This window comes from Colossoma macropomum, unplaced genomic scaffold, assembly GCF_904425465.1.
Source record: "Colossoma macropomum unplaced genomic scaffold, Colossoma_macropomum, whole genome shotgun sequence".
Taxonomy (NCBI): domain Eukaryota; kingdom Metazoa; phylum Chordata; class Actinopteri; order Characiformes; family Serrasalmidae; genus Colossoma; species Colossoma macropomum.
In genome coordinates this window covers 28,981,789-29,007,952 of record NW_023494805.1, presented here as the reverse complement: position 1 = coordinate 29,007,952, position 26,164 = coordinate 28,981,789, and the positions used below count along the sequence as shown (strand labels likewise).

Here is a 26,164-nt window from a genome sequence, read left to right as displayed (position 1 = left end):
TGGAACAGTTGAAAAACCAGAAATGGGATGTATCCATGAATTGCCCCCACGCACAATGAGGAGGATGCTAAGAGAGGCGGAGAGCCCAAAGGTCACAGTTTCACAATTGCAAAGTTTAGTTGCATCTTGGGGTTTCACCGTTTCAAAATCAGCAGTGAGACACCACCTCCATGACCACAAGCTTTTTGGGTGAGTTCTACAAAAGAAGCCCATCTGGAGACTAAGACAATCTTTGATACTTTGGGGCTGTTTTGCTGTCGGTGGTCCAGGGGCTCTTGTTACGGTCAGTAGCATAATGAATTCTATTCAATACCAGAACTTTTAGCAGAAAATCTGGTTGCCTGTGGCAGAAGGATGACACTCGGCCGTGCTTAGCTCTTTCAACAAGACAATGACCTGAAGCACATGTCAAAATCAACAAAGACATGGTTACAGCAACACAAAATCAAGGTTTTGCAATGGCCCTCTCAGTCTCCAGACTTGAACCCAATTGAAAATCTGTGACCTCAATTGAAGAGGGCAGTTCACAAGAGAAAACTCAATAATCTCAGTGAGTTGGAAATGTTCTGCATGAAAGAGTGGTCCAAGATCCCTCCACAAGTTTTCTCCAACCTTCTTAAATGCAACAGAAAGATGCTTTCATTCATAACAGGGTAGGCTCAAATACTGAAATTTTGGGTGCCAGTATTTTTGGAACCTGCGTTTTTTGAAAATTAGTTTGAATTTGTTTTCCAAAAATATTTTTTTTCAATAATGTAGTACGAAACAAAAATGTTATGTATGTATGTATGTATACTTGCTGCTGTGAGTTTAGCAGAAAGTTTGCACTGTGGAAAAGAGAGCCACGATGAAGAATAATCATTTCAGAGGGTGGGTTAGATTAGGTTTAGAACTTGGTTTATCATTAGTAGTTTATTTGGCTTTACAAAAAGCCATTTATCTAATTTGTAAAAAGAAGTACTTGTATAAAGTCTAGAAGAAGAATGCATTCACAATCAACTACTCTGTTGTGGCTGTACAGCAGCTTAATTTTTTTCGGCTTAACTTTTCAGCTGTGGCATTTATGTGTAGCGCACTGACAGTTATTAGTACAGCTTGCCAGACTCTCTCTAACTTGGGATGCAAGCATCTGGCTGCATGGCTGTAAATATGCCGTGTATACATTCAGCGAGAATTTATCTTTATCTTACACCATAGACAGATTGTGCAGCCCTGGTTTCTACAGATAGGTGTACGGACCTGCAAAGTGCAAACCCCCTGTTGGTAATTCGCCTGTTTATCAGCCTACTTCCTCCTGTCCTCATCAGTCATAGCACAGTAGCTTTGCCAACACTACATTTCCTATGAGAGCACAGTGGAAACTGGAATCATGAAAAAAATGTTTTAAGAATTCTTAAAACATCAAGCACTTTAGCTTATTAACATTAATTAAAGTGTTAAAAATGACAACCAGGACTTATGCATTGATTGATTTGTTGTATAGGACTAAATTGTATACAACATTTTTATCACGTAATTACACATCGTAATGGTAATAAAATGAAGTTTTATTTAGCTTAACTGACAGGGACTTTGCACTTAGATTAAATAGATAGCCTGCCGCTTTCAAAATCCTCTGTGCTGTTTGCTTGTGAATGTAATTGTGACGTAATGCTGCAGAGCCCTTACAGTGAGTTTAAATAACCTAGGGTTAGGGTTAGCAACAGTTGCTGACAGGTCCTGTGCCGAAACAGTTCTGTGTCGTCATGAGACCTTTAAATAAACATTTAGCAAATTATGATGGTGCTTTTCTAGTGACTTTCGTGACTTTTGTCCTGGTTTGTATTTATACAATTTGTATGTGCTGGGTTTTAATAAACTTTCACTGATGTAAAAACTATTACTCATGTTGGAGACCTAGTGTTGGATCAGTTTATGATAAGGTAAGGCTTAGCTCTTCCTGTCGGGTTTTTTAGAACAAAGACTTGGCAAGATTGGAGATGCATTGCTCTGAGAATGCTGTGTCCTTCACACATAGGTAGTTGTGCGCGCATATGTGTGTGCGTTTGTTTAATCCAGACGCCCTCGTCCCGTCAATGATTAGCCTCAGGCAGCGAGAGGAGGGTGAGGTTAGCCAAAACTGCTTTGTCCCTGTCTGGAGGCTTTGTCATCCCATATGGGACACAAACACACCCTCAGCAGGCGCAGGAAAGCTGGTGTCCTGGAATGTACTCTAGATTTAGATAGCACCGTCGCTTGAAATAGCACCTGGAATTGGGCAAATGTTCAGAGAAGCTACAAAAACTGCAAACTGTTCATAGTGCTCTCCAGTAGGATTAGTTTGCCAGCTATTTGTATTTTATTATAGCTTGCAGTACTTGTCGCAAGTTTTCCCTGAGAGCTTGAAAGGTAGCTATTTAGTCACTCAAGTCAGGTTCACAGCTTTGCCTTAAACACCCCTTTTTTTGACTTCTGACAGTTGCAGAGGACATTTTGAGGTCCAGCAGGACCCTGTGGTTAAAATATACTGTAGTTTTAGGCTTTCCTTTGTTCTCACTTTCTTTTCACTTTTTGTTTGTGAAAAGGTTTATGATTGGTCTTTCTTAGTTTATGGTTTCTGTTATGTGGTTGGTCTTGTTTGGGCTAAATTTTAATTGTTCAAGAGTTGCAGTATGTCTTGGCGGTAGGTTAGTTAATGTGGTTTCTAGTCAACAGTGTTTTTGGATTACTAGTAGCATTAATACAGGCTTTCATTTCAGTCAAATTCTGTCTGTGAGGTTGTGATTGTTTTTAGGCTTTTGGTTGCTATTATTGCAGATAGATACTGTGTTAGAAATACTTCACCCTGTGGTGGTATTTCAGTCTGTATTAAAAGACTAAGTCTGAATTTGGTACTGTGGTGTGAGGTTTTCCAATTTAACATGTGGATCTGGTCAGGTATACATCACATACTGTTATCTGAAAAACTGGCCAAAGTGCATCTCTTTTAAAAAGTTAATAACAGCATTAGCTGCCATCGTCAAGCCTGACATTTTGTCCATTTTTATAGGTAACAGTATGTCATACAGTATTAGACACCACATAAGCAAGTCTGATTGAGATTGCTCAACAATTTAACATGCCTTAAACTAAATGTAATGGTTTTGGCATGTACTTTGCACCATGCCAGTTGATAACAGCATCTATTATTTATTAGCTATGTTAGCGCCGTAGCTCCAGTGCAGAGCTAAAGAAGCAAACTTTGAACACCAAATATAAGAACACCAACAGCTGATGACAGTAGTACCTCAGCTGTCTCACAGTGTTAGCTAGGCAGTCTTCAGCATCACCCTTTTAAATGTGTATATACTAGTGCAGTTTAGTTATCGTCATATAGAACTTCTTTACTACAGTATATCAGTAATGCCACATATTGTCAGCCACATTTTGAAGGCTCACAGCTTCATGCTGTTTTTGCTTTTCCACCGTCTGTAAGGCGTGAAAGTTGCAAATTTTGAGTTATAAGTAAAAGTGCATATGTGTTTCTGCAGGATCAGCGTCTGAAGGAGATCGGCATGCAGACTCCCTCTGCCTCCCCTGGTACTCAGTCTTCGAGCAGTGTCAACAGCCACAGCGTGGCAATGGACCCCTTCTCCAACCACACCACCACCCCTGCCACCAACAGGTGCTCTTACTTTTTTTTCAAACTATTACCTGGAAGGATGTCCTGATCAAATTAGTTTGCCCCCTTAATTTCAAAGATTACTAAGAGCTGTTCATGACTGGGGAGAAGATGAAAAAAGGTTATATACTTTGGCAGCATTTATTGGCACAAGTTGATTGTGGTTATATGGAAAAAACAATTTCAAGCTGACCAGTCTCTTTTAAGGTTGTGTGGCCTAAATCAGATATGTATCCAATCTAAGACCACATATGAAAGTGTTTCCGGTTCTGATTTGAAAAGATTTTTTTTTTTTTCATTCATATAGTTCTGTATACATCAGTTCTGTCTCACGTAAAGGTAGAAAATTTGAGACACTTCAACCTAGTGAAGTGAACATAGCCTGAAAGTGCTTCCTAACTTCTGAAAATGTCCCTCACAGCTGCAAGTCATAGTTAATATCAGCTTTTGTCGGCTCTACCACAGTAGCATGAATAGAGTACAATAGATTAAACAATGTCAAAATTCACGTTGATTGGCTCTGATACCAGTCAGATCAGATCGGGACATCCCGTATAACTTTCTAACTAGCATTTGCAGTGTGCTTCCTGTAATATACAATGAGCTTCTAGGTAGGACAGGATAGATTCTGTCATTTCTGTTATAAAATGCTGTACTAGACTGTTATCTAAACATCATCTGAGGTCACTGTGTTTTACTGTCCCCCTGCTTCCACAGCATGCCAAACCTCACCAGCGACCTGTTTGACCTCCAACCAGCCTTCATCCCTGCCGTGCAGAGTACTCCCTCCATATCCACAGCCACCAGTGCCTGGGGAGGTAGCTCTCTTTCCACACTCTCTCTAACACACTGTGCGCACTGGGCTGCTACTTTATTCAAGGCCCAGGCTTCACTGACTTTCTTTGATGCCCTGACTTTTTTTTTAGAAGGCCAATCAACATGTTTATTGTTTAGACTCAGTCATTCCTCTGACAAGCAAATGCTTTAGAGGTGCACCATTGGAAATGGAATAGGATGTTAAAATAGCCATTAGAGAATAATAATGGTTACTTTTGTTAAGTGAAGGTCATAGTGTTAATGTTGAGAGAAGAAAGGGATTGAAAACAGCCCGAGTTGAATTAAAAAGGCTGTGTTTGTTTAGGGAACATTTTGTCCTTCTGTGCTGAGACAACTGACAGAGTGCTGACGTATAACAACTGCATAGACTTTGAGAAATTGTTGTAATTAACATGTCCTCATTCATTTCTTTTAAATTTTAATTTATTAATTCTTTCATGCACTGTTTTCACTGTCTAATTTGTCCATTCATCTGTCCATTCATGTTTTAAAACATGCCTCTTGTAGATGAATGGGTGGAGTGACTGCAGTGTGTGAGCAGGTTGGGTAATGAAGGCTTATTAGTGCTAAATGGTAGTCATTCTAAACAAGAAGTGAAATAAGGATGTTGTTGTGAGAGAGCGAGGGAGGGGTTTGGTTTGTAGGTCAGCGTGTGATGGAGGCAGAGTGGAAGCACCAGGGACAGTACGCTGTGCCACTACAGCAGGGAGCCATACACTCAGTGCATACATCACACCTGCAGCGCGCAAACACACTAGAGCTGCATGATTAGTCGTATTTTAATTAATCATCATTGCAGTATCAGTTTCCAGGATGAGTTCTTTATTAAGGGCTACAGTGACAGAACCGATTGAATTACGTTGCATATGTGCAGCACTAAAGTGATGTAGTTAGATTGCCAGGCTCAAACCCCTGTCTATCGTCTACATAGTGAGTGACATAACCACTCTGCTGTAAAGCCATTTTATGGAGTGCACAGCTTAAAAACTGCAGTCCTTAATTGTTGTACATATGCTTTAAACATTATGACTATCGCATATACACAACAGAGTTGTGCAAAATGTGAGAAGCAGTAATAGCTACAGAAAAACCTGCGTCTCCCTAAAGAACTTTCGTAACCAATATATCACTGCTGTTGGAACAAAACCTTGTATCTCCATTTTTGTTGTTTTTCAGTTTTTGACACAATTTGAAAATGCCTGTTACAATGTATGCAAATTTCATGATAAATGGACCAAAGAAAATGGCCCCAAATTACTTGGAATAAAGTCTGGTTCAATCGACTTACATTAAAGCATGTTTTTTCTTTCTCCTGTAAAGTTACCATTTTGGAGATACATTTATTTCATTATTTCTACCAGCCTTACATGACACACAAATGTGCTTGCGGTGGTGCTGTTAGCTATTAGTATTTTCTTGTAGCAAATTGTGCGTTTGTATTTTTTATTTATTTTTTTTTTTGCTTAATAGATTCCTGTTCAAAGAGCAACAAAAACATCTTGTTGCATACCCTGTTAGACAGGCACCATATTGCGTACTATGTCAGATCATCATCATGATATCCAACAACTTTATAGAACATTTATCACAGAATATTATTATTGCATTTTATGTCCATATCATGCAGCCTTAGCGCACCCAAGAACGGGAAAGACAATGAAGTGGTAGTTAAGGGTAGTTCAGAAACAAAAAGCAGAAGATGGTTTCTCTCTTATTGTTTTGCGCTGTGTGAAACATAATAATGGAGGAAGTGGAAACCCAATTATCTATGTCTATGAAAGTCATGTTTGTGTATGGCTTTTGAGAGACCCATAGTGTGACAACGATCAAACACTGTAAGAGCTGAGACTAAGTTTTATTTGTGTATGTGTGATTTTGTTCTCAGGTCTGGAGAGCAGTGCTCCACAGCCCACTGCTCACATACCCACCATGAATGTAGATTTTGACGCTGTGTTTGGAACGCAAAGTGCCAATAATGATGTGAAGCCAGCAGCTGGTAAAATCTCCAGTAAATGAGCTTAATTAAGCATCTAACCCACTGCTGCCTCCCCAAGCAGCAAGCTAAATAACCTATGCTGTCTGTCCAGCTAACCTCTCTGCTCTATGATGCTTTCTTTTTCTTAGGCCTGGACTTTGGTTAAATGAATAAAATGCTTTGTTCAATAGTAAAAATTAAACTCCTTTATTCTGTTCTTGAAGAGTGTTATTGGTAGGGGTGTTATGATGCATGTTTCAGGTTCGATGTGATCTTTGATTCCGAGTGCAAGATTCGATTTTCAATATTTTACATGTTAATGTCTTTGTTCTACAGAGTGCTATTTATGTGCTACACAGACCTGTTTCGCTGAGATATGGTTAACTGTGCTAGCCATCTGAACAAAATAACTCCCAACATTGCAATCCTCATGCTGTGTTTACATGTAGCTGTTGAAAAACTGCCTTTCCCCACTTCATAGCAGAATTGGCAGCTGTACACAGCCAACAGCAGCATGAAGTCATTTAAACATTGCCATGCCGACAGCATTACTGGCATTTCTGCCAGTATTCGTATGTGGGATGTAAGTGCTAGCTACTATTTCATCCTAAAATGTTTTGAACACATGATAATGCTTCTAATAATGTGTATATGTTGAAGTTCTGGAGTTGTTGCACATAAACGAGTACACCTGGACGTGCATAGCATAACCCTGCCCAGTGTCCTCCCATCTCAGTCTGATATGATGCACTTACATAGTTTCAATCATTTACAGTGGTCTCTGCGGAAGACGGCAAATGAGCAATCCTCAAGAGTTGATAAGGTGTATTGGCGATTAAAAAGTATTTTTTTGATACTGTATTGAAATTCTTACACCCTCACCCACTTAACGTATAATTATTAAAAGTTTAATAAAAGTTTAACATATATTTTTTAATAGCTTTGGACGCACGTTGTAATTTAAGTGTGCAGAATGCTTCTAGTGTCACGTCAGAAGCCTTGAGGTTTCTGTGATATTTTAATACACCTAACTGAAAATATGAGGTACTCCTGCACAGCCTGCTGAGAGCTTTCATTAAAGCAGGATAGACCAGAATGAGGCAGTTTTAAGAGCAGCCTCAGGCTGATGGAGCTTGTCCATCCATGGATGCCTGCTGTGGACACATGATAAAACTTCTGTCTTCTGCGGGTGAAGCCGCATTTAGCGCTCTTATCTGCACTGAGTCAAAATGTCATTTTCGTCTGAATGTGACAATGAAGGGGATTTTGGGTGAGCAGCTCAGTTAACTGCCTTCAGCCTCAGCTCAAGATGCGCAAGCACAATTCAGTAGACAGCGCAGTTTGCGGTACTTTTGTCTTTGTTAAGGATAAAAGCATAGTTAATGGAACACTCAAGGGATTCTGCTCAGAATTTTCCAGCATATGGAATTGTTTGAGAAATAAGTCTATTATTAAAATCAATAATATAGTCAAATCTATGTGTTGTAACACCAGTGAGTAAGTGCTTGAGTGTTTCTTTCATGCTGAAAATTCTTCTCTAGATGGCTGGTGGGGTGCATAGTCTGCTTTGTTTCTGTGCGGGAAGCAGCAGCTCTCCTCCCTTTCTTTATTTTCTCACTTTGCTTTCTCACTCAATCCATTGGGCTGTAGCTGTGAACAGTCTGTTGTCATCTCTCCATCCTTCAGTTTGTGTGCACTCGTTAGCAGTTTCAAAGCGTGTGCGTGTGTATGTGCCTCCTGTTGATCTGTGTGTGTGTGTTATTAGAGGGCGGGTGCTGACTCGCACTTTCTCCGTCTGTCAGACGCCCATCACTTCAGCCTCATCCAAAAACAACACAAGCTCTCACACACCCTCCTCCACTCTTGCTAACTCCAGAGCTTTGACACTCCTTATCTCTCTGTCTCTCTGTCTCTCTCTTTCTCTCTCTCTCTATCTCTCCCTCTCTCTCTCTCTCTTTCTCTCTCTCATATCTCTCCCTCATCCTCTTTCTCCCCCTGCCATCCCTCTCTCCCTGCTCTTCCGGGCTGTGCTGGCTGTGTGATGTGGTGAGTGCACTAGTTTTTATCTCAGTCCCTCCATTCCTGCTGGCGAAGCAGTAAGTCACACTGTTTGAATGTGGCCTCTGTCAGCACACTGTCCACCAGCCTGACTCTCTCTCTCTCTCTCTCTCTCTCTCTCTCTCTCTCTCTCTCTCTCTCTCTCTCTCACTCTCTCACTCTCTTGTGCGCTCTCTTGCTCTGTCTCGCAGTAACGTTTGGGTCATTAGTTGAATGGCTGGTGGTCTCTCTTGTTTACAGAAGGAATTACTGAATTACTCAGTGTGATTGAGTGTTAAGGAGGTCAGTGATCGCCCCTCTGGGCAGCGCTTATGGGAGCTGTATGAATCAGTTTAATGACCACCGCGTTCCTTCACTCACAACTCAATGGACTGCCTCTGTAGAAGACTTCTTAACAAACACAAACAGTGCAATCATAGACCTTTACACGCTTAGAGAAGATGTGTATCTACAAATAATACATTTATAAATTGTAGAAATTTGGGATTACATCTACCTGAATTAGCATTAGAGAGAAATGTAGCACTTATTTTTATAGGATTGCATATTCAGTAAAATGAATAAAATACTGACGTTTCTGCACATTAGTCCAATGTTTTGAAAACGTCCTGCTCTTATGGCGTACATCATCAAACATGGGTTTGAAATATCAGTCAAAGCTTAATGTCTGTCTATGTATATCTGCTGATATGTGCTCAGTATAATCTTTCATTTCCCTGGTAAAGATGATAAGTATGTATAATGATGACTTCGTTAATGTAGTATTAAAACACATCCGTATCGTACTGACGTGCGAATTTTGTGTGTAGTGTTCAAATGTGTGCATGCATGTTTTTTGAAAGTTTACTGCAGTAGTAGTTTACCTCAGTGTTCGGCTAAAGATTATTGGGCCTTTTGAAGGCTGTCGCTCTCTTGTGCTGTGGAATTAACATCTCTGTTCTTCTGTCATGCATTGTGTTCTTGCTGTAACCCAGCTCTGCTGAACTGTGTGAATAATACTTCTGTAAACATGTCAGTGTCTTCAAGCTCTGTCTGTGTGTTTCTCTGTCGTTCTCTGCTCTGCAGTATAGTTTCTGTTTCAGAGTGAAGATGAGCATGTTCTTTGAATGATGATATGGTCATCAATATTTCATCTCTCTCTCTCTCTCTCTCTCTCTCTCTCTCTCTCTCTCTCTCTCTCTCTCTCTTTCTCTCTTTCTCTCTTTCTCTCTCTCTCTCTCTCTCTCTCTCTCTCTATCTCTATCTCTCCCCCCTTCTGTTCTTCTCTCAGGTTTTGATACATTAGGAGACTTGTTGAAGCCCACTGTGCCAGCTCACAGTCAGGGTCCGGTGATGCCCCCTCATTCAGGAGGGAAGCTGCTGGCCAATGACCTGGACTCGTCCCTGGCCAATCTCGTTGGCAGTGAGTTCACACTCTCTCTTCCTCAATCTCTGCCATCCCATCCCCTCTGTTCTCCCTCATCACTCCATTGTCTTTCTTATTCCCTCACACTCGTTCTTTGTTCTTTATTATTTTTCTTTGGATGAACCCAATGAGCCCGACAAGCCTGGTACTGGGCCCCCCAAAAAAGGCTGATGCATGCCCTACACTTCTCTCAGAGGGGTTCAGAAGGGTGGTTGGTGACGCAAACTAAATAAAAATCTACAATTTTTTGACTTTGATAGATCATGTTCTTTTCATATCAGAATAAATGCAACAGCAGCCCTCAGAAATTAACAGAGCAGCAGATTAAACTGCAGAAATAGACACTTTTTTGCATTGGCTTAAGGGGTCAAGAATGTATGCTGCTTAACAAATAACACATAGGTACATACAGGGCAGACCCTCTAGCTCTCTTGCACTCCATCTGTCCTCATTTCTGACACACCCTTCTGCCAATGTGTGGGTTTTATTGTATGCGTGTGTGTGTTGCAGTTTTTATTGTATAATTTTTGCATAATAAGAAACAGGTGCATACACATATAGCCAAGAATAAAAGAAAGTAAAAAGCAAAGCGGAGTGCATACCAAAAATAGTTGCCGATAGTTACCACTAAAAATATTACAATGAAACTTGATCAGTGCATTTTTCATTCAGGAGATTAGCTGTCCCTTACGTGGTTTGTTTGAATAAGCATTCATCACAATATCCAAGGTTACAGTTTTTACCTTCGCAACTCAATTCAAGTGTCAGGTTGCAGTGTTGATAATTGTGTGCAGCGTTGATTGGCACTGAGATTTCTCAAGTGTACTTTAGAAGTGTTCATTAAAAAATATTAAACCACTATGTGGCAACATTCAAATATAAATGGGTGTGTCCAACAGCCTCATTTTGTCACTGTAAGAGAGAGCAGTAGGCATTAAAGTTATGCATCATACAGACTGCCAATTAATCACTTCTGATTCATTGAGCATGTTAGTGTTAATTGAGGATTGTTTAATTGAATAATCATGGCAGCCTCAGCTTAAACAATTACAGTCTAACCAGAAAACTACTGATATCATGTCTTTTCCTGGTCATTTATCTTTAGCTGACTCATGTATCTGAGAGACTCAAGTCAAATCATTGTTTCTGTTTTGCCTCCAGTCTGAATTGACACTGGAGTCTGACTCTTGTAGGAAGATTTGAGTCACATAGCACAGTCACTCACCCATGGCAGCCATATGGAGTGTTTGAGTGTAGGAGCATGTGAGCAGTGGACATACAGATGAATGAATGTGCTTCCAGTGATGAAGCTTGGAGAGCTGCTAGTACTGTGAAGGTGTAACAGACCTGTCCTGTTTTATTAAGAAACCATTTCTTTCTCTCTCTTGCTCACTCTCTCACTGTTTCTTGTTCTCTTTTTCTCTCTCCCCCTCCTTCTCTTCTTCCCTCTCTCCCTCCCTCACTCTCTTCCCTTTTGGCATGTTTCAGATTTGCAGTTTGGAGGATCTGCAGCCAAAAAGTGAGTAGCAATTATAAACATCTTTTTTTTATTTTTGCAGCAAAAAAGATGAATTTGGTAGTGGAGCTGGGCTCTGTATGCGTGATATAGTGGAGTGGAATGGTTCTGTGAATACTGAGCTGTATTTGTGTGTGTGTGTTTTTCATGCCTTTTTGAGACAAAAATGTCCTGACTTTGCAGGAAAACCAGAGAAAAACAGGACCACCTGGATGAAAAAAAATTATCCTGACTTTTACTAAATCTGTTTCCTTTTTTTTGTTTAAGCTGAAAGAGTAAAACTCTTTAAGTTGCTAAAGTGTTGGTTCAGCCAGAAATCAAAATCCCAGATGAAGTCAGTCAGTCAAGACATGTTTTATGTTTGCAATTTGCTTCTTCAGCTTTTTGTGAACTGAGGTGTGTTTTTTATATTGTCTTTAATTGAAGAAATTATGGCACATCATGGCATATTTCTGTAAGCTTATTTTTGCTAACGGCACCATGCTATCTAGTTGATAGCAGTAGTTAAAACCTTTTGTGTGTACGTGGAGAAGTGATAGTTTGCTAGCACAGCTGGTGTCTTATCAGTGCAGTGGCTAGAAATTTCAGGTTTTTTGTCGTTTCGCAAAAAGTGTCTCATTTTAGCTAGCCAGTTAACTCTTGCTAGCAGTTGCTTAACAACAGGGAAACTTGCAGCCCAAAATGTAAAAATGTAAAATGAAATGTGCAGCCCAGCCCAGCACAGCCTTTGAAAAACGCTGTGTGAACTCCCCTTAGTGTTGCACTGAAGCTGCAAAGATAATGTAATAGACATTCCTGTCAACTAAAAAAAATTTAATGTCATCCATTATTTTTTTTTATATATGTCAGCCTCAAAGCTTTAGTGCAAACATTAGATGCAAAACATGTCTTGGCTGATTGACTGCATGTGGAATAACAGGGAAAAACTCTGTAAATTTGTTTTTGTCTGAACCATTTCTTTAGGGTCAGAATTAGGGGTAGGCTTGGAAAATTCTTATGGGACATAATATATGTATAGGTACTTGCATATACAGTGTTGGATATGCATATAATCCCTTGTCCTGGTTTAAGAACATTGACAGTGTTTATAAACAAGTAACTGTGAGTGTGTTTGTTTCAGGCCGGACATGCAGTGGACACAGCCTGGGGAGAAGAAGCTGACTGGTGGCTCAAACTGGCAGTCCAAAACCATGAGCAGCACGACTGCCTGGAGCCCAGCTCCTATGCCGCCTGCTCCCATGCCTGTGCCCCATGTGGTGAGCGTTCATACACAAACACACACTCTTGATGTAGATTCATAGCAATACTTCTGATATTCTCTCCTCTCAAACCCACAGGAAGATAGGGATGTGCCAAATTGTTTAATTAAAAAAGCAAATAACAAGTATCTCTGAAGGACTACAGATGTTATTTTGAACATGGAAACTGTTTTTTTTGTGCTGCAGCAGATCATTTAGCTTAAAATGGCAGAAACATGCCACTTGTCTCAATTGCACTATAAACACATCGGTCATGCTTTGGTGTCAAAGCTTAGCCTGTGTGAAAAATGCAAAAACTTTATTAATATTTTGTTAGATAATATGAATGCCTTAATTAATTAGAACACCCACCATAGAATTAATTTGTCATGAAGAAAAATGTAAAAACAGTGAGGTGAATCTAGAAAAGTCACTATGCTCAAGCACATTTTGTTGCATGGCTTATACGTTCTTTAGCATTCAACGTAGTCCGTTGTGATGGGGATGTGCACGGGTACTCAACTACTCAGTTAACCACTGGAGGTGCCTGTATTAAAATACTGAAATCGCTGCACAAGTATCCCTTACATTTATCACAGGCAGATAAATTAAAGAATTATACAGGCTATCAGTTCACTGAAATGCTGATTTGCATGTTTTACTCAGGCCACAGTGTGAAAGTTTTGCTCAGATTTGCAAGTATTTTTATTATGTTGTTGTTAAAGACCTGTTTTTAAACACATGACCGAGTAGGCAGATATAACGTGGCGGATGTAGCGCAGCATTTTCACTAACTACGTGAGCTGATGTTAGCTGTTACTCATCCAATACAAAAAAAAAAAACACCTAAGCTTTTAATTTATTTATTTATTTTGTAACTTCCCTGAAATTAACGGAGTATCCGTCCCTTTGTTAACTTTAGTCAGAATGCACATCCCTGTTCTACACATTATAAATAAACACAGTTGCACATACTACACCTATTTTCACCTTCATACAGTAAAAAGACATCACTAAGGTCTGAAATCTGGTAACTATTAACAAGTGATACAGTCAGCTTTAGCGTGAGACTGTGATGTTACTGTTTTTGTGTTCCTTTCCTGGATACAGAGTTAGAATTAGAGCGAGCTGCAGTTTTATGACCTGACCACTGTGTGAACTGATATACATCACTGTCTGTTTAACTGTGTGCTTCAGACTAACCTTTCGCTTTCCCTCCTCTCTCCTCCGGTCTGGCTTCTCTCTTTCTTTCTCTCTCTCTCTCACTCTCTCTTTCTCTGGCTTCCTCTGTGGTCAACACTGGCTCATGGCATTTTTCTCACGTCTAACGTCTTTCCCTTTTCCATGCTGTCCTTCGCTCTCCGTTTCATTCTCCCTCTCTTTCTCTCTGTCTCCCCTGTGCCTAACCCAGCAGAGTGGAATGTTCTATACTGGTTATGTAAGTACCCCAATGTAACAGAGCGGCCTGTATTATAATCCCTGGAGTATTGCTTCAGAGTACTCTGTCTCTCTCACTCACACACACACATGTACACGCACCTCTGTCTCTCCTGCATTCAGTCAAATAATATTCTCGCTCTTCCTCTTTCTCTCTGTACTAAATTCTATAGTAAACTGACCCGTTGATACCTACAATACCAATTAAAACCTGATAGTTCTAATAATAGCACCAGTTACATTACTACATAGCGATAATTAGGGCTCAGACCACTTAACAGTAATCTTTAATTATTGATAACGATAACCTGATACGTGGAGTCCGTCATTCATCATTTCCGTCTTGTATGCATCTGTACTCTGCACTCCGATCCACGGTCTGAAACTCCAGTCCTGGTTTTACGCATAAACCAGTGGTGTGCCCCGCTGTAAGGCCACTGGTATACATGGAAAACGCTGTCAGAAAATTTATTTTTTCCATTATTAAATTAAATTAATATTTGTCACAAGGGCTCTTCACACCGATGCGACTGAAACTGAAAACATGGAAAACACAGTGAAAACTTAACGTCAATGTGGACGTGACATCAAACAGATACACAAATGAATGTAGAAAAACTGGATCCATCATGTAATTATGGCAGAGAAAGCATCGCCTTTTTTAGCCATTGCAAGTAAAAAGTGAGACGCTGAGTGTTAAGAACTATGTTCCTGCCAGTCTAATTAGATCACTACACGTGAGATGATTTAATCCATTCTGTCATCGCAGCCCTTCATGTGATGACATATGAGTTTATTGTGGAAGCTCATATTTTGATAGATTAAAATGCGATTTATTATATAGCCCTAGGGAGGAAGAACAAAGTAAGGAGAAAAACTAAGGCAGGGGGAAAATGTAAAAACGGGCAGGCTATGTGAGAGAGCGTGCATATGGGGAAAAAAAAAACATCCAAACCTGGCTGAACCTGACGTGAGCAGTTGAGGTCCCCCCTTCTTTTTTTCTCTCCCACACAGACATCCTCTCTTGATTCGTTTAAACAGAGCTCCTCTACATTCAGCACACTGTGTGAAGTCCTGTGGACTTTACCCTGCTCTTCTGTCCTTTCCCATGCACTGTAGAAACAGTAGAATGTCTGTGTGTGTTGATATCGCTGTACATGTTGGATGTGTTTCTTTGTCTCTTGTTGTGTTCTCTCTCTAACACCTGCATTTGCACTGCACTGCTTCTGTCCTGCTCGCTCTTACTCCTTTTGAGCCGCAGCCTCACAATCACTTCACAATCAATCCTTGCTGCACAGCAAAGTGTGCCTACAGTATGAGCTTGTGACTTTGAAGCTTTGTGATATGCAAAAGTTCTGTCCAGAATAGATGTAAAAAAGACAATATTTTTTATATTTTCTATTAAAGGCTGGTATGTCAAGGCATTTTTCCCTACCCAGCACCTTAATTCATCTAAAGTCATGGTTAATGACAGTTATTGCTTTGTCACTTGAGTCGTGTTTTTTTGTTAAGCCGTATTTGAGCTGGATTAGTTTTACCTGGGGAGGTTCTGTTATTTTAGTGACCGCTCACATAATCCATGATTTCAGTCCAGTATAAATCTGCACTGTCTTTGTTTTTTTTACTAATCTGATAATAGTACTTGTGTAGTTGAATGGCCTTCTTTAAAAGGCTAAACCTGGAGCTACCTCAGTCACTGTCCTAACCATCTCAGCTCCACAAAACCTGACAAATGTAGCCATGATGTTTTACAGCACTTTTCTCTTTTATCCCAGGTTTAGATTCTTGTTAGTGTTTGTCCCTATTCACATGATAGCATGACCTTTATGACGAACAACCAATCACGTGAAACGAGTAGTTGTCAAGCTGCTTGTTTTCAAAGAATAAAAAAAATTGGACTGGAGAGGTCCACTGCTATGAGGCTATCCCTGATTGGTGAAAAACTCTGCCCTGATTGGTCCAAGAGCTGTTTATGATGCGAAATCCCACATTTAACCTGACCTGGAGCAGCAGCTTAACTTTGCCAAGGTGATATATCCGGGGGAAAAAAGTGATTCACCACTGTGAGACAGAAAAATCCAGGGTTAGAACAATCTAAGTTTAAAGTTAGCTGGCTATGCAAGAAATACTGCTTTATGAGACAAGCCCCTGTTCCAATCCACCTCACACTAATAGCGACAAATCTGTGCTCCCGAGTGGCGCAACCGTCTAAGCATTGCCCCTGTCATCAGGAGGTCGCGAGTTCGATCCCTGGTGATGCTACAGCCATCCGTGGCTGGGAGTCCTAGAGAGCACAATTGGCCTCGCTCTCTCTGGGGGAAGTTGGGGAAACTGAGAAGAGAGCTAGTGACTAACATTTAACATCAGGTGTACACCCATGTGTGATTATCATCCTATCTGTTTGAAAAAAAATAGATTAATACATGCATCTTTTGAGTTTGTGCATGTAGGTCCACTGTGGAAATTGTATTATTTCTCAATAGTTGAAGTCTTAAAGTTATTAAAAGACGTTGAAATTTAAAAATTGTACTGCAGTCCTGATAATGCTGGTGTACATCCAGGGTATTAGGTTTAAATCTTTATCTTATACAGATTGGCAAGTCAGACACCTTACACATGACATTAAAGATCCTCCTCTGATAAAACTAATCCAGTTCCAGAAGTGCTTTAGTCTGTGTTAAGAACAAATGGCTGGACTTAGGCTGGCCCTAAGAGCATCAGTGATGAGAGGAAGCTTTCCATAACGTTTCCATATGCATGCAGAACCAGTAATGACACAGTGGTGGCCCTGTGAAGAAATAGCCATAACACTGAGTTAGAATAACTTTGTTTGGAATGCAGTGCTCATAATGTGTGAGTTCTGCTCATTAATTCGTTCATTCTGTTCTGTCCTGTTCAGCAGGCCCCGGCTCCCATGGCCTTCCCCATGACCACACCTCAAGTGCCTGTGTATGGGATGGTGAGTACCATCAGCTGCCCAGACTGTCAACATCCACACACATACACACAGAACTAGAGTTGCATGATGGTGACTAACACATTAATCACAATTGCTCAGTTTTACAGTCACAATTGTGTATCACTTAGGAAAGTTGACATTGTACATAATAAGCCTATATTCATTCAGATATATAAGTTTTTGAATCAAAGAAAGACTGGTTGAACCTTTGAAGTGCCTAATTATAATTAAGGTTAATTTAGATTCCAAAAATTAATATATAATCACAGTTGGCAACCAAATTGGAAGGCCACTTAGAAAATCCAGCTATTCATCTTGGTCATTATACATATACGGGGGTACAGTATAAGAAAACACGTTCTGGTTGCTTCTCTGGTATGTAAACATTAAGACTAAGTACATGAGTGCACATGCACTAGTGGGGTAGCAGGCTCTGTATACACTCATGAGCATTTTATTAGGAACACTATACTAATACTGGGTATGGCCTCTCTTTGCTCTTTTAAAACAGCCTCAGTTCTTCATGGCATGGATTCCTTCATGGCATGGAGTTTCTGGTCAATGTTAACATTTTTTTGCAACTTTTGCAGTTGCACTTTTATGCTGTGAAACTCAAGTTCTACCACATCCCTAAGGTGTTCTATTTGATTCAGATCTGGTCACTGGGAAGGCCACTGAAAAACATTTAAACTCTTTGTAATGTTCATGATACCAGTTTTGAGACAACTTTTGCTTTGTGATGTGGTACATTATCATGCTAGAAGTAGTTATTAGAAGACTGGAAAATTGTGGCCATGAAGGGATGCACATATCAGCAACAATACTCAAATAGGCAGTGTCATTCAAGTAATGATTGGCATTAACAGGCCCAGAGTGTGCCAGGAAAACCTTTTTTCACACCATTACACCACCTCCACCAGCCTGGACTGTTGATAGAAGGCTGGATGGGTTCATGGATTCATGATGCTGGTGCCAAATTCTGATCCTACTATCAGTGTGACTCAGCAGAAATCAAGATTCATCTGACAAGGCTCAGTTTTTCCAGTTTCACTACTGTCTCAGCTTTCTGTTCTTGGATGACAGAACCGGAGCCTGATGTGGTCTTCTGCTGTTGTAGCCCATTCACCTCAAGGTGCATTCTGAGATGCTTTTCTGCTCACCACAGTCATACAGAGTGGATATCTCTGAGTTACTGTAGCCTTTCTGTCAGCTTGAACCAGTCTGGTGATTCTCTCGTCAGCAAGTTGTGTTTACCTGAAGAACTGCCACTCATTGGATGTTTTTTCTTATTGCGCTTTTCTGAGTAAACTCTAGAGACTGTTGTGTGTGAAAATCCCAGGAGATCAGCAGTTATAGAAATATTCAAACCAGCCTGTCTAGCACCGACAATCATGCCAAAAATCACAACCCTGTCAAAATCACTGAGATCACTTTTTTTCTTCTGAGGGTTCATGTGAACATTACATGAAGTTGCTGGCCCATATCTGCATTATTTTTATGAGTAGGTGTATAGTTGTTCCTTATAAAGTGCTCAGTGTGCACCAATAATGCAGTCAATTACGTTTAAAACTTTTTCTTGTTGAACCTAAACAATTTGATATTTCACACATCTGTTGCCAGGTCCCTCCTCAGATGGGACAGATGGGAGGGGTTCCAGTCATGACCCCCCAGCCCATGATGTACAACCAGCCTGTTCTCAGACCCACCAACCCATTCGCTCCAATTCCAGGAGCTCAGGTACATACACAGAACACACAACCAAAATAATACAGAATATTTTAGACCCACACACAAAAAAGCCTGTCCTTAGGTGCAGTAATTTATTAAGTCTTCACATACAAAGGCACACCTAGTAATTATTAATTTGCTTCATGCTGTGGAATTAATTATATCACTACTAAAAGTTGATGCAGTATATACTTCTATTATACAGGTCTTAAGCTGCGCAACTGTACGGTCTACAGGGCCTTTGTTTTTGTATTTTGCTCTACATAATGCACCACATATTTTCAGTGGGAGATGGATCAGGACTGCAGGCAGGCCATTCTAGCACCTGCTCACTCTGATTACACAGCCTTGCTGTTGTAACACATGCAGAATGTGACTTAGTGTCATCATGTTGAAATTAGCATAGATGTCCTTGAAAAAGACAGTGTATAGAAGGCAGCGCATGTTGTTCCAAAATGTGTACTTACCACCTTTTAGTGCTAATGGTGCCTTTACAGATGTGCAGGTTACCCCTTCCTTAAGCACTAATACACTCTGTACCACACTGGCTTTTGAACTTGAAACTGGTAACAATCTGGTCCTTTTGTGCATTGGTCTTGGGAACTCACTGTCTATTATTTTAGTAAATAAGTTTGCCCCTTTAAACCACAGTACACGTTTCCACTGTGAATCAGTCTCTTTTTTTTGCTGTGCATAGTGAAGTCCTAACTTGGATTTGTGTATGCAGTGGTCACAAGCGTTCAGTTCTTGTTCAATCAGTTTCAGAATTCATCAACTTCAGAATGAGTGTGTATTCACAAAAAACAATGACATTTAATAAGGTAAAACATTAAACATCTCATCTTTGAACTGTCTTCATTGAAATGCACGTCAAAGTGGATTTACAAATCACTACTTTCTGCTTTCCAGACACTGTTCTTATGTTTTTGGACCTTTTTTTTTAACAAATGCTAAATTTGTGTGGTTTTCTTCATCAACACTTGCACATGCACACCTAACCTGCCATGACAGTGTTTCTAAATCCCCTCTAGCAATTAATCTTAAACTTTTTTTTAGCCTCTCTCTGTAGCCTGAGTAAGGACTGCATTTCACACCACTGAGAGAACTCCCAAACCTCCAGCGTCTGATTAAACTTGCTTTCAAAACTCAAACTTCTGGTTAAACGTGCTTTAGAAACTAGTTTTTCTCTTAAAATATATAATGATAAAAACTCTCATTGTGACTATATGCCTTTGTCATTTTTATTGTTTTCTTCAGTTATTCTCTGATGTGCTTTTAGAATAACACTGCCAGTGGGGATTCCTTAGAGTGTGTATGGGGCAACGAAATACTCAACCCAGAAATGCTAGCACTGCTGAAAATGAAAAATTATTTTATTATTATTTTCTTTTTTTACAATCTGGATGTTTTTTGGGTGTTAACATGGAATGTTACAATATCATACCTATGGCAAATTCAGAAATCCAGAACGTACTTAAATAATCCTGTTAGGGATTTTGTAGATGTGATAAAGACTTTACAGCTGGTCTGGTTTTAATCTGGTTTCTTGCCTTTCTTTGGTGCAGATGCAGTTCATGTAATAGCGTGTACAGCGGAGTGCCAAACAGGACGGCAAAAACCCACTGAGCGAGCAAGTGAGAGGAGAGACGAGGAAAACCAACCACCACCAAATTCAGGGAGCCAGAGGAGGAGAGGGGGGAGTGGACAGAGAAAAGCAAGAGAGAAATGCATAAGGGAGGAGTACAGGGGAAGCAAGGGTGTATTTCTGTCATGAATGCTCACCTCATTGTCTGAAATTGCGTTCTCTTACACACACCCACACACACCACGACAGGGTGTTAACATGGCCTGTTACTCATTTTTCATTGTTTCTCATTTTTGTCTGACTGTAATGCCAAGGGAAGTTATAAGTTTGACATGTTTTATACTTCACATGATAACTTTATGGGTTCGGAGAGACTGTCTTTGAGTAAATCAGTCATTTCTAAATCAGGTTCATTGTCGTCTTGGCAGAAAAGACTAAAGTTAACATTGTTTTGTTTTTACATTCTTTAAAGGTCCATAGAAAACTATATTTTTGAGTAAAAAAAAAAGGTTTGATGTCGTATGTTAAAGTTTCAAAACATACCTAAGCCATACAGTCCATGTATGGAAGCGAAGCCGCATAAACAGCCTGATTTGAATTTGTTGATTTGTGAGGCCACAAAAACTAATGCATTTACATATATCCACCTATTCAGCCTGCAGCAGTTTAGCCCCGCCCATTCTGTGGTGTGCTTGAAGTTAAAAGCAGTGTTACAGCCAAGGCTGCTGTATGAATGAGGCTTAATACAGGGTAATCAATCAAAACAGAGGTCAAGTACGTATACCAGTAGCAAAAACTATTTAACTGCTTGAGCTGTTCAAAACTGTGTCTGTTTAATTCTAAGGGATAAAGAAAGGTAGAAAATGGTCATGTTAAATGATTAATGATACATAAATCCACACAAATGTCATGTGTGGAGTTCAGAGGGAAAAAGTCCTATTCAAAATGTAGGATATGGACCCTTTAAAAATAAAGGTTCCCAAATGGTTCTTGGCTTGGGTGTATGGTTTTAGAAGAATCTTCTAAATCGTATAGAACATGTACATTGTGTTGAGGTTGAACTTTAAAAAGGTTCTTCATGATTAATTCTCATTTATAAAAATGTAGATCTTTAAAGAGCCATCCATTGAAAGGTTCTTCATGGCGTAGCTCAGAAGAACCTTTTTTGACAGCTTTTATTTTTAAGACTGTAGTTACTGAGATGCCTCTAAGCACTGCTTATTTGGGTGCGGAGTGATTGGCAGGGTGCATTCCCTGCCTAGCCTAGTAGGTGGATTACAGACATTACCTGTTACCTGTTGCATAGCATTCTCAAATGAATCATCCATGGAGTTGTTTTGTTTTCACGTCAATAACAAGGGAAATTTCAATGTTTTATCAGTAGCTGAGGTGTACAGCGCCTACAAGCACTTTAATTATGTGTATGATTAGTTACATCAAATCACACTGAGCTGGTCTCTGCCCATTTGGATGTGTGGTTAGAAATGTACATTGTAAAAGTGAAAAAGTTACTGATGATGGCCTCACCTTTTTGGTTAACCTAAACCCTCTAAACCACCTATCTATCCTGTTTTCTCATGTGTGTTGTGAAAGAAGTGTGAGGATGCTGTTTCAGAAATGGTGGCAGTCACACACTTGTACTCTTCTGTGCAGACCTTAGACAAGACTTGAGTGTTGCTCATGACCTTTCTGCTTCTTCACTCTCTGCCTACCATATTTTATCAGCTTGTACAACGTCCTTATAAACACATCTGCTCCTGGCTGTGAAGCAAAAACTAAACATGTCTATACTGCTCTGCCATAGACTTCTCTGCTAACTAGTGCACCATATTTGCTACCTATCCTGCTATTAAGAGAGTTTAGAGAGGTCAGGGCTGTTAAATACATTCTCCTTTTTTTGGTTGGTTTATTTTACGTGTATGCTAGTGATGGGTTTGAAAGCCATGCTTTTTAAAATGCTACAATGGCTTGAAATCTGCTTTTGTTTAAGTTGCCAAAATGACAGAAGTTGTAATTTCAATTTTGTATGAACATATGCCATCTCTTTCACACCCCGCTTCCATGGCTCATAGCCATGTTAAAATATTCTCTCTGGATTCTGAGGAATATGAAGAGTAGCTTGTGCCAATATTATTCACAGAATTTAGTGGCTAAAATTCATACAGCAGTTTTTGGTTTTTTCACAGATAGGGAAAATTTATATGCCAGGTTTTGTTTTCCTCTTGGTAAGGGAAAATTAATTTGCCAGGTTTTGTTGTCCTCTTGGGTAGGACAGATATCCACTAAATATGAGCATTGTCATGGAACACGTTGGCGAAGAATGAGTTTTTGTTCCAGTGCCCGTGTGGAACAGGTCCCTAACGTCCACATGAAAGCATGTCTTTGTTTTCCTTTTTTCTTCTCGCTGTCTCTTTCTTTGTCTCTGATAAGCATAATGGCGTGCCAGTCGGGTGGCTGTTCTCCTGTGTGCCAATGTGGCCGGTCTCCAGCTTTTGCTCTTTACTGTATCAGGCTGTGTGCTTCTGCCGTCTAGGTGATGCTTTGATGCGTCTTTAATTAGCTCCTCTCACCCCTTTATCCGCCTCCCTGGAGGAAAGAGAGAGAGAAGAGGAGGAGGCAGGGTGGCTACAGACCATTCAGGCATGGATAGGGAAATGTCAGACACACACATGCATACATTGTGTGCGTGGAAGAAAAAGAGATATATGTACTGAGGTGTTTTCCCAACTGCTTCACAACTGCCCTGGTCCATACTTGGGTCATCAGAAGGTTGTATGGTTGTATATGGTTCTTTTGAATAGCGTACGCTTCAAACCACACAGGCCAGACGCTTTATGATGAGCAACTGCAGCCGATTGGACAGCAACTCAGACGATTTCTAGAATGTAGCAGAGGGAAAGGGAGCGTGACAGGCATTCAGATGAACAAACAGCACAGTGGTGGTTTAAGCAGCTCACCCTCCATCCCTTCTGTGATCTGTGGACTGTACAAGGCAACTCTGCACCTGCAGCTGAAGGATTATCCAAAGGAAAGATGGAGAAAAATGTAATGCAGTAGGGAAGCTGCTAACCCCCTTTAAACTCCAGGCGTTTTGTTCTGAAGCTTTTTATCCACTAACTACTTTGAATTATTCAATAATTAGACTATGAAATAAACTGAACTCTAGAGTTTATGGCTGTTATACTCGTTAAGTGTCATGCTACATACTTTCTAGTGGAATTTCAGGCTTCAAACGATTGCCCAATCACAAGTGAGAAAACTGCAGAGGGTGAATAAATACAGTATTTTTAATAAGCATAGTAAAGAAACTGATTTGATAATGACTGGAAAAACCTTGGAATATTTCTTTTAAGCTGTTGAGGTCGCCTTTTCCTGTCACTAGCCATTCTAAGGCCACCTTGGAGCTAGCGCATACCCACTTTTAGATTCCTTTTATCTCCCTTTAACTGCATCATTCTAATCTGTGAGCCCCAGTACCTGTTTTGTCAGTATGCTGAGGCAGCCTCACCCTGTAGAGTTTACAGCTCCCTCTCTGTTCTGACCTATGCAGTCATCTCTCCTCCGTAACACCATGAAACATAGCACTCATTTTGTGTGCGAATTGCTTTCAGTGACTGCTCTCAGGCCCACTGACTGATGTCTCCCACTTGTGCTGCACCACCAGGCGTCATAACAAAAGTTAGCACACAGTAGCGTACTGGTGATGTCATTATTTAGTATAACGAATGTGAAGTGAGGAAAGGTGTTGATTTGTTGAGAGCTGTTCACCAGACATGTAGGAGAGAGAATCAGCCTCAGTCTCTCTGTGTGTGTGTGTGTACGCTCATGAACCTGGGTTTCCATGGTGATCTCTAGAGCCTCTGGGACTCTCATCCCTTTTTAAAGTCAAAGCGTGTTTTGGCACAGAGGTTGATAAGCACAGCTTCTTTGCAAGTCTGATGAGTTCTGTCAATCTCTTTCCTTATGGTGCTTTAGATGTCCAACTGTTGCTGTTTTTTTGGGGTTTTTTTGTGTCTGTTTGCTCCTTTGTGCATGGATTTTTAGCAATTCGGCCCGTATCATGGAGGTTACCTTGTGTATTCGGAGCTAGTTTTTCGAGAGAAGCCGTGAGAGAGGTTTAGCTATGTCCTATGTTTAGGTGCATGGTCTGTGTTGTGCCCAGTACCATTAAAAATGCATGATCTTCACTCAATTCAATGTCATGAGAATCTTTTTCAGTGACATGCCAAAGGTCAAGTGATGAGACCAAGACTATGAAGCGATATTTAGTGTCTTTTACCTTACAAGCTTAAGTTAAATGTTACAAAAGGTCATCACAGTTAGAACTTGCCATATCATTTATCTGTTGTTACAAAGCAGTACCGAGCTTAACTTGGGTCTAAGGATGTACTAGTTATTACACTCTTGTTACTGTAGCTCCCTCTAGTGGTCACTCACAGCAGAATCACCACATGTACTGGCTGTAGCAAGCTGTTTGGATTTAAGATTATGCTCTGTCCTTAGACAATTTTAGGAAAGATCTCCTCATCCAGCTTCAGGCATGCAGATCACAGTGACTCAAGCTTTTATTCATCGTGGACATGCCTGTGCATGAAAGGTCTTATACTATTTAAACTGGGTGAGTTGACATGTTCTCTCTCTCCCTTTCTTTGTCTCTCTCTTTCTCTCTCTATCTTGTATGTGACTCGACCAAGGCCTATAGTGGTTGCTACTGGCAGGTTCAGGTCCTCCAAACCTTCAGCTGGTCTGCACAGGTTGTGAAACCCAGCTTTCATTCTGAACTCAGTGCTAGGCCAGACAGTCAAGAGCCAAATGGATCTGCTGCTGCTTCTTCTGCTGGCTCTCTGGTTCTAGAAAGCCTTCAGTGCATCTGCTCCACAGCCAGTTGCAAGCATCCTACAGTCAGCAGGGCTTCTAGAATTATAATAGAGGCGATAGAACTCTGTCATGCATTAAGATCTTTAAAGTGAAGTTCTAGAATTCTTGGCCTGTGAAATTATCAGCCACAGGACTTTAGAATTCACAACATGTGGAATTCTTGATCAGAGGGGTTCTAGAATTCTCTGTCAGAGGGGCTTCTAAAATTTTTGGTCATGGAAGTTCTAGAGTTTTCAGCTTTTAGAATTCTTGGCTACAGTGACTGGGAGGATTTCAGACTCTGGCTCTGGACCAAAGGCTGAAGGCCACTTTCATGGGAATATACAGGGTCCTTCTCACCTCAGAGTCACCAGAGAGCCTTTAGGAAAAACCTTGTGTGTTATGTGGTTGTCATTTTTGTCTAATGTTGTGCACGCTTTCTTTTTTACTTCTGTGGTTTTTCGACTTTCTCGATTTCTGTCTCATGTATTCTGTATATACCCATACGCTGCAATGTATTATTTTTATTTTTTATTATTATTTTTTTTTAATTTTTGCTTATAATTTTCTGAACAAGAGATATTTGCATTTATATATAGGTATATATATAGATATACAATAGAAACACTGTCATCTCTGTGTTATAAGCCCTGGGGTGGAAGGCTGCAGATTTTACTAGTTTTATCATCAATGCCAAATGAGAAGGAGAATGGGAGAAAACACCTTCCAAATGTTTATGGAGAACCCCTTTGTACATTTTTTTTTTTTATTTATTTATGCAAAAATATATTGATTTTAATAAGCATGGAAAATACATATTACATAAAATCATGGGCTTTTGTTTTACTTCATTCTTTCAGAAATAAAATCATTTTCTTTTCTTAAGTTGTTTGTTGTATGTTTTCCTCATCTGTCATTTAAATCCTAAC

The 26,164-nt window shown here is 40.1% G+C and overlaps 1 protein-coding gene across 7 annotated transcripts in view; it reads left to right on the top strand.

Annotated features, from left to right (window-relative positions):
- si:ch211-200p22.4 (phosphatidylinositol-binding clathrin assembly protein) overlaps window positions 1–21,343 on the top strand; it is a 59,627-nt gene extending 38,284 nt beyond the window's left edge. For 3 of the 7 annotated variants that reach the window (XM_036596348.1, XM_036596344.1, XM_036596345.1), the window contains 9 exons: window positions 3,510–3,643; window positions 4,358–4,458; window positions 6,363–6,485; window positions 9,781–9,912; window positions 11,404–11,434; window positions 12,552–12,687; window positions 17,006–17,065; window positions 18,686–18,802; window positions 20,359–21,343. In XM_036596348.1, the coding sequence (XP_036452241.1) occupies window positions 3,510–3,643; window positions 4,358–4,458; window positions 6,363–6,485; window positions 9,781–9,912; window positions 11,404–11,434; window positions 12,552–12,687; window positions 17,006–17,065; window positions 18,686–18,802; window positions 20,359–20,373 (849 nt within the window). In that variant the 3' untranslated portion in view covers window positions 20,374–21,343. The remainder of the gene's footprint in view (window positions 1–3,509; window positions 3,644–4,357; window positions 4,459–6,362; window positions 6,486–9,780; window positions 9,913–11,403; window positions 11,435–12,551; window positions 12,688–17,005; window positions 17,066–18,685; window positions 18,803–20,358) is intronic. The other 4 variants (XM_036596349.1, XM_036596347.1, XM_036596346.1 and 1 more) reach the window with 3 other exon arrangements.
- Window positions 21,344–26,164: the final 4,821 nt, after the last annotated feature.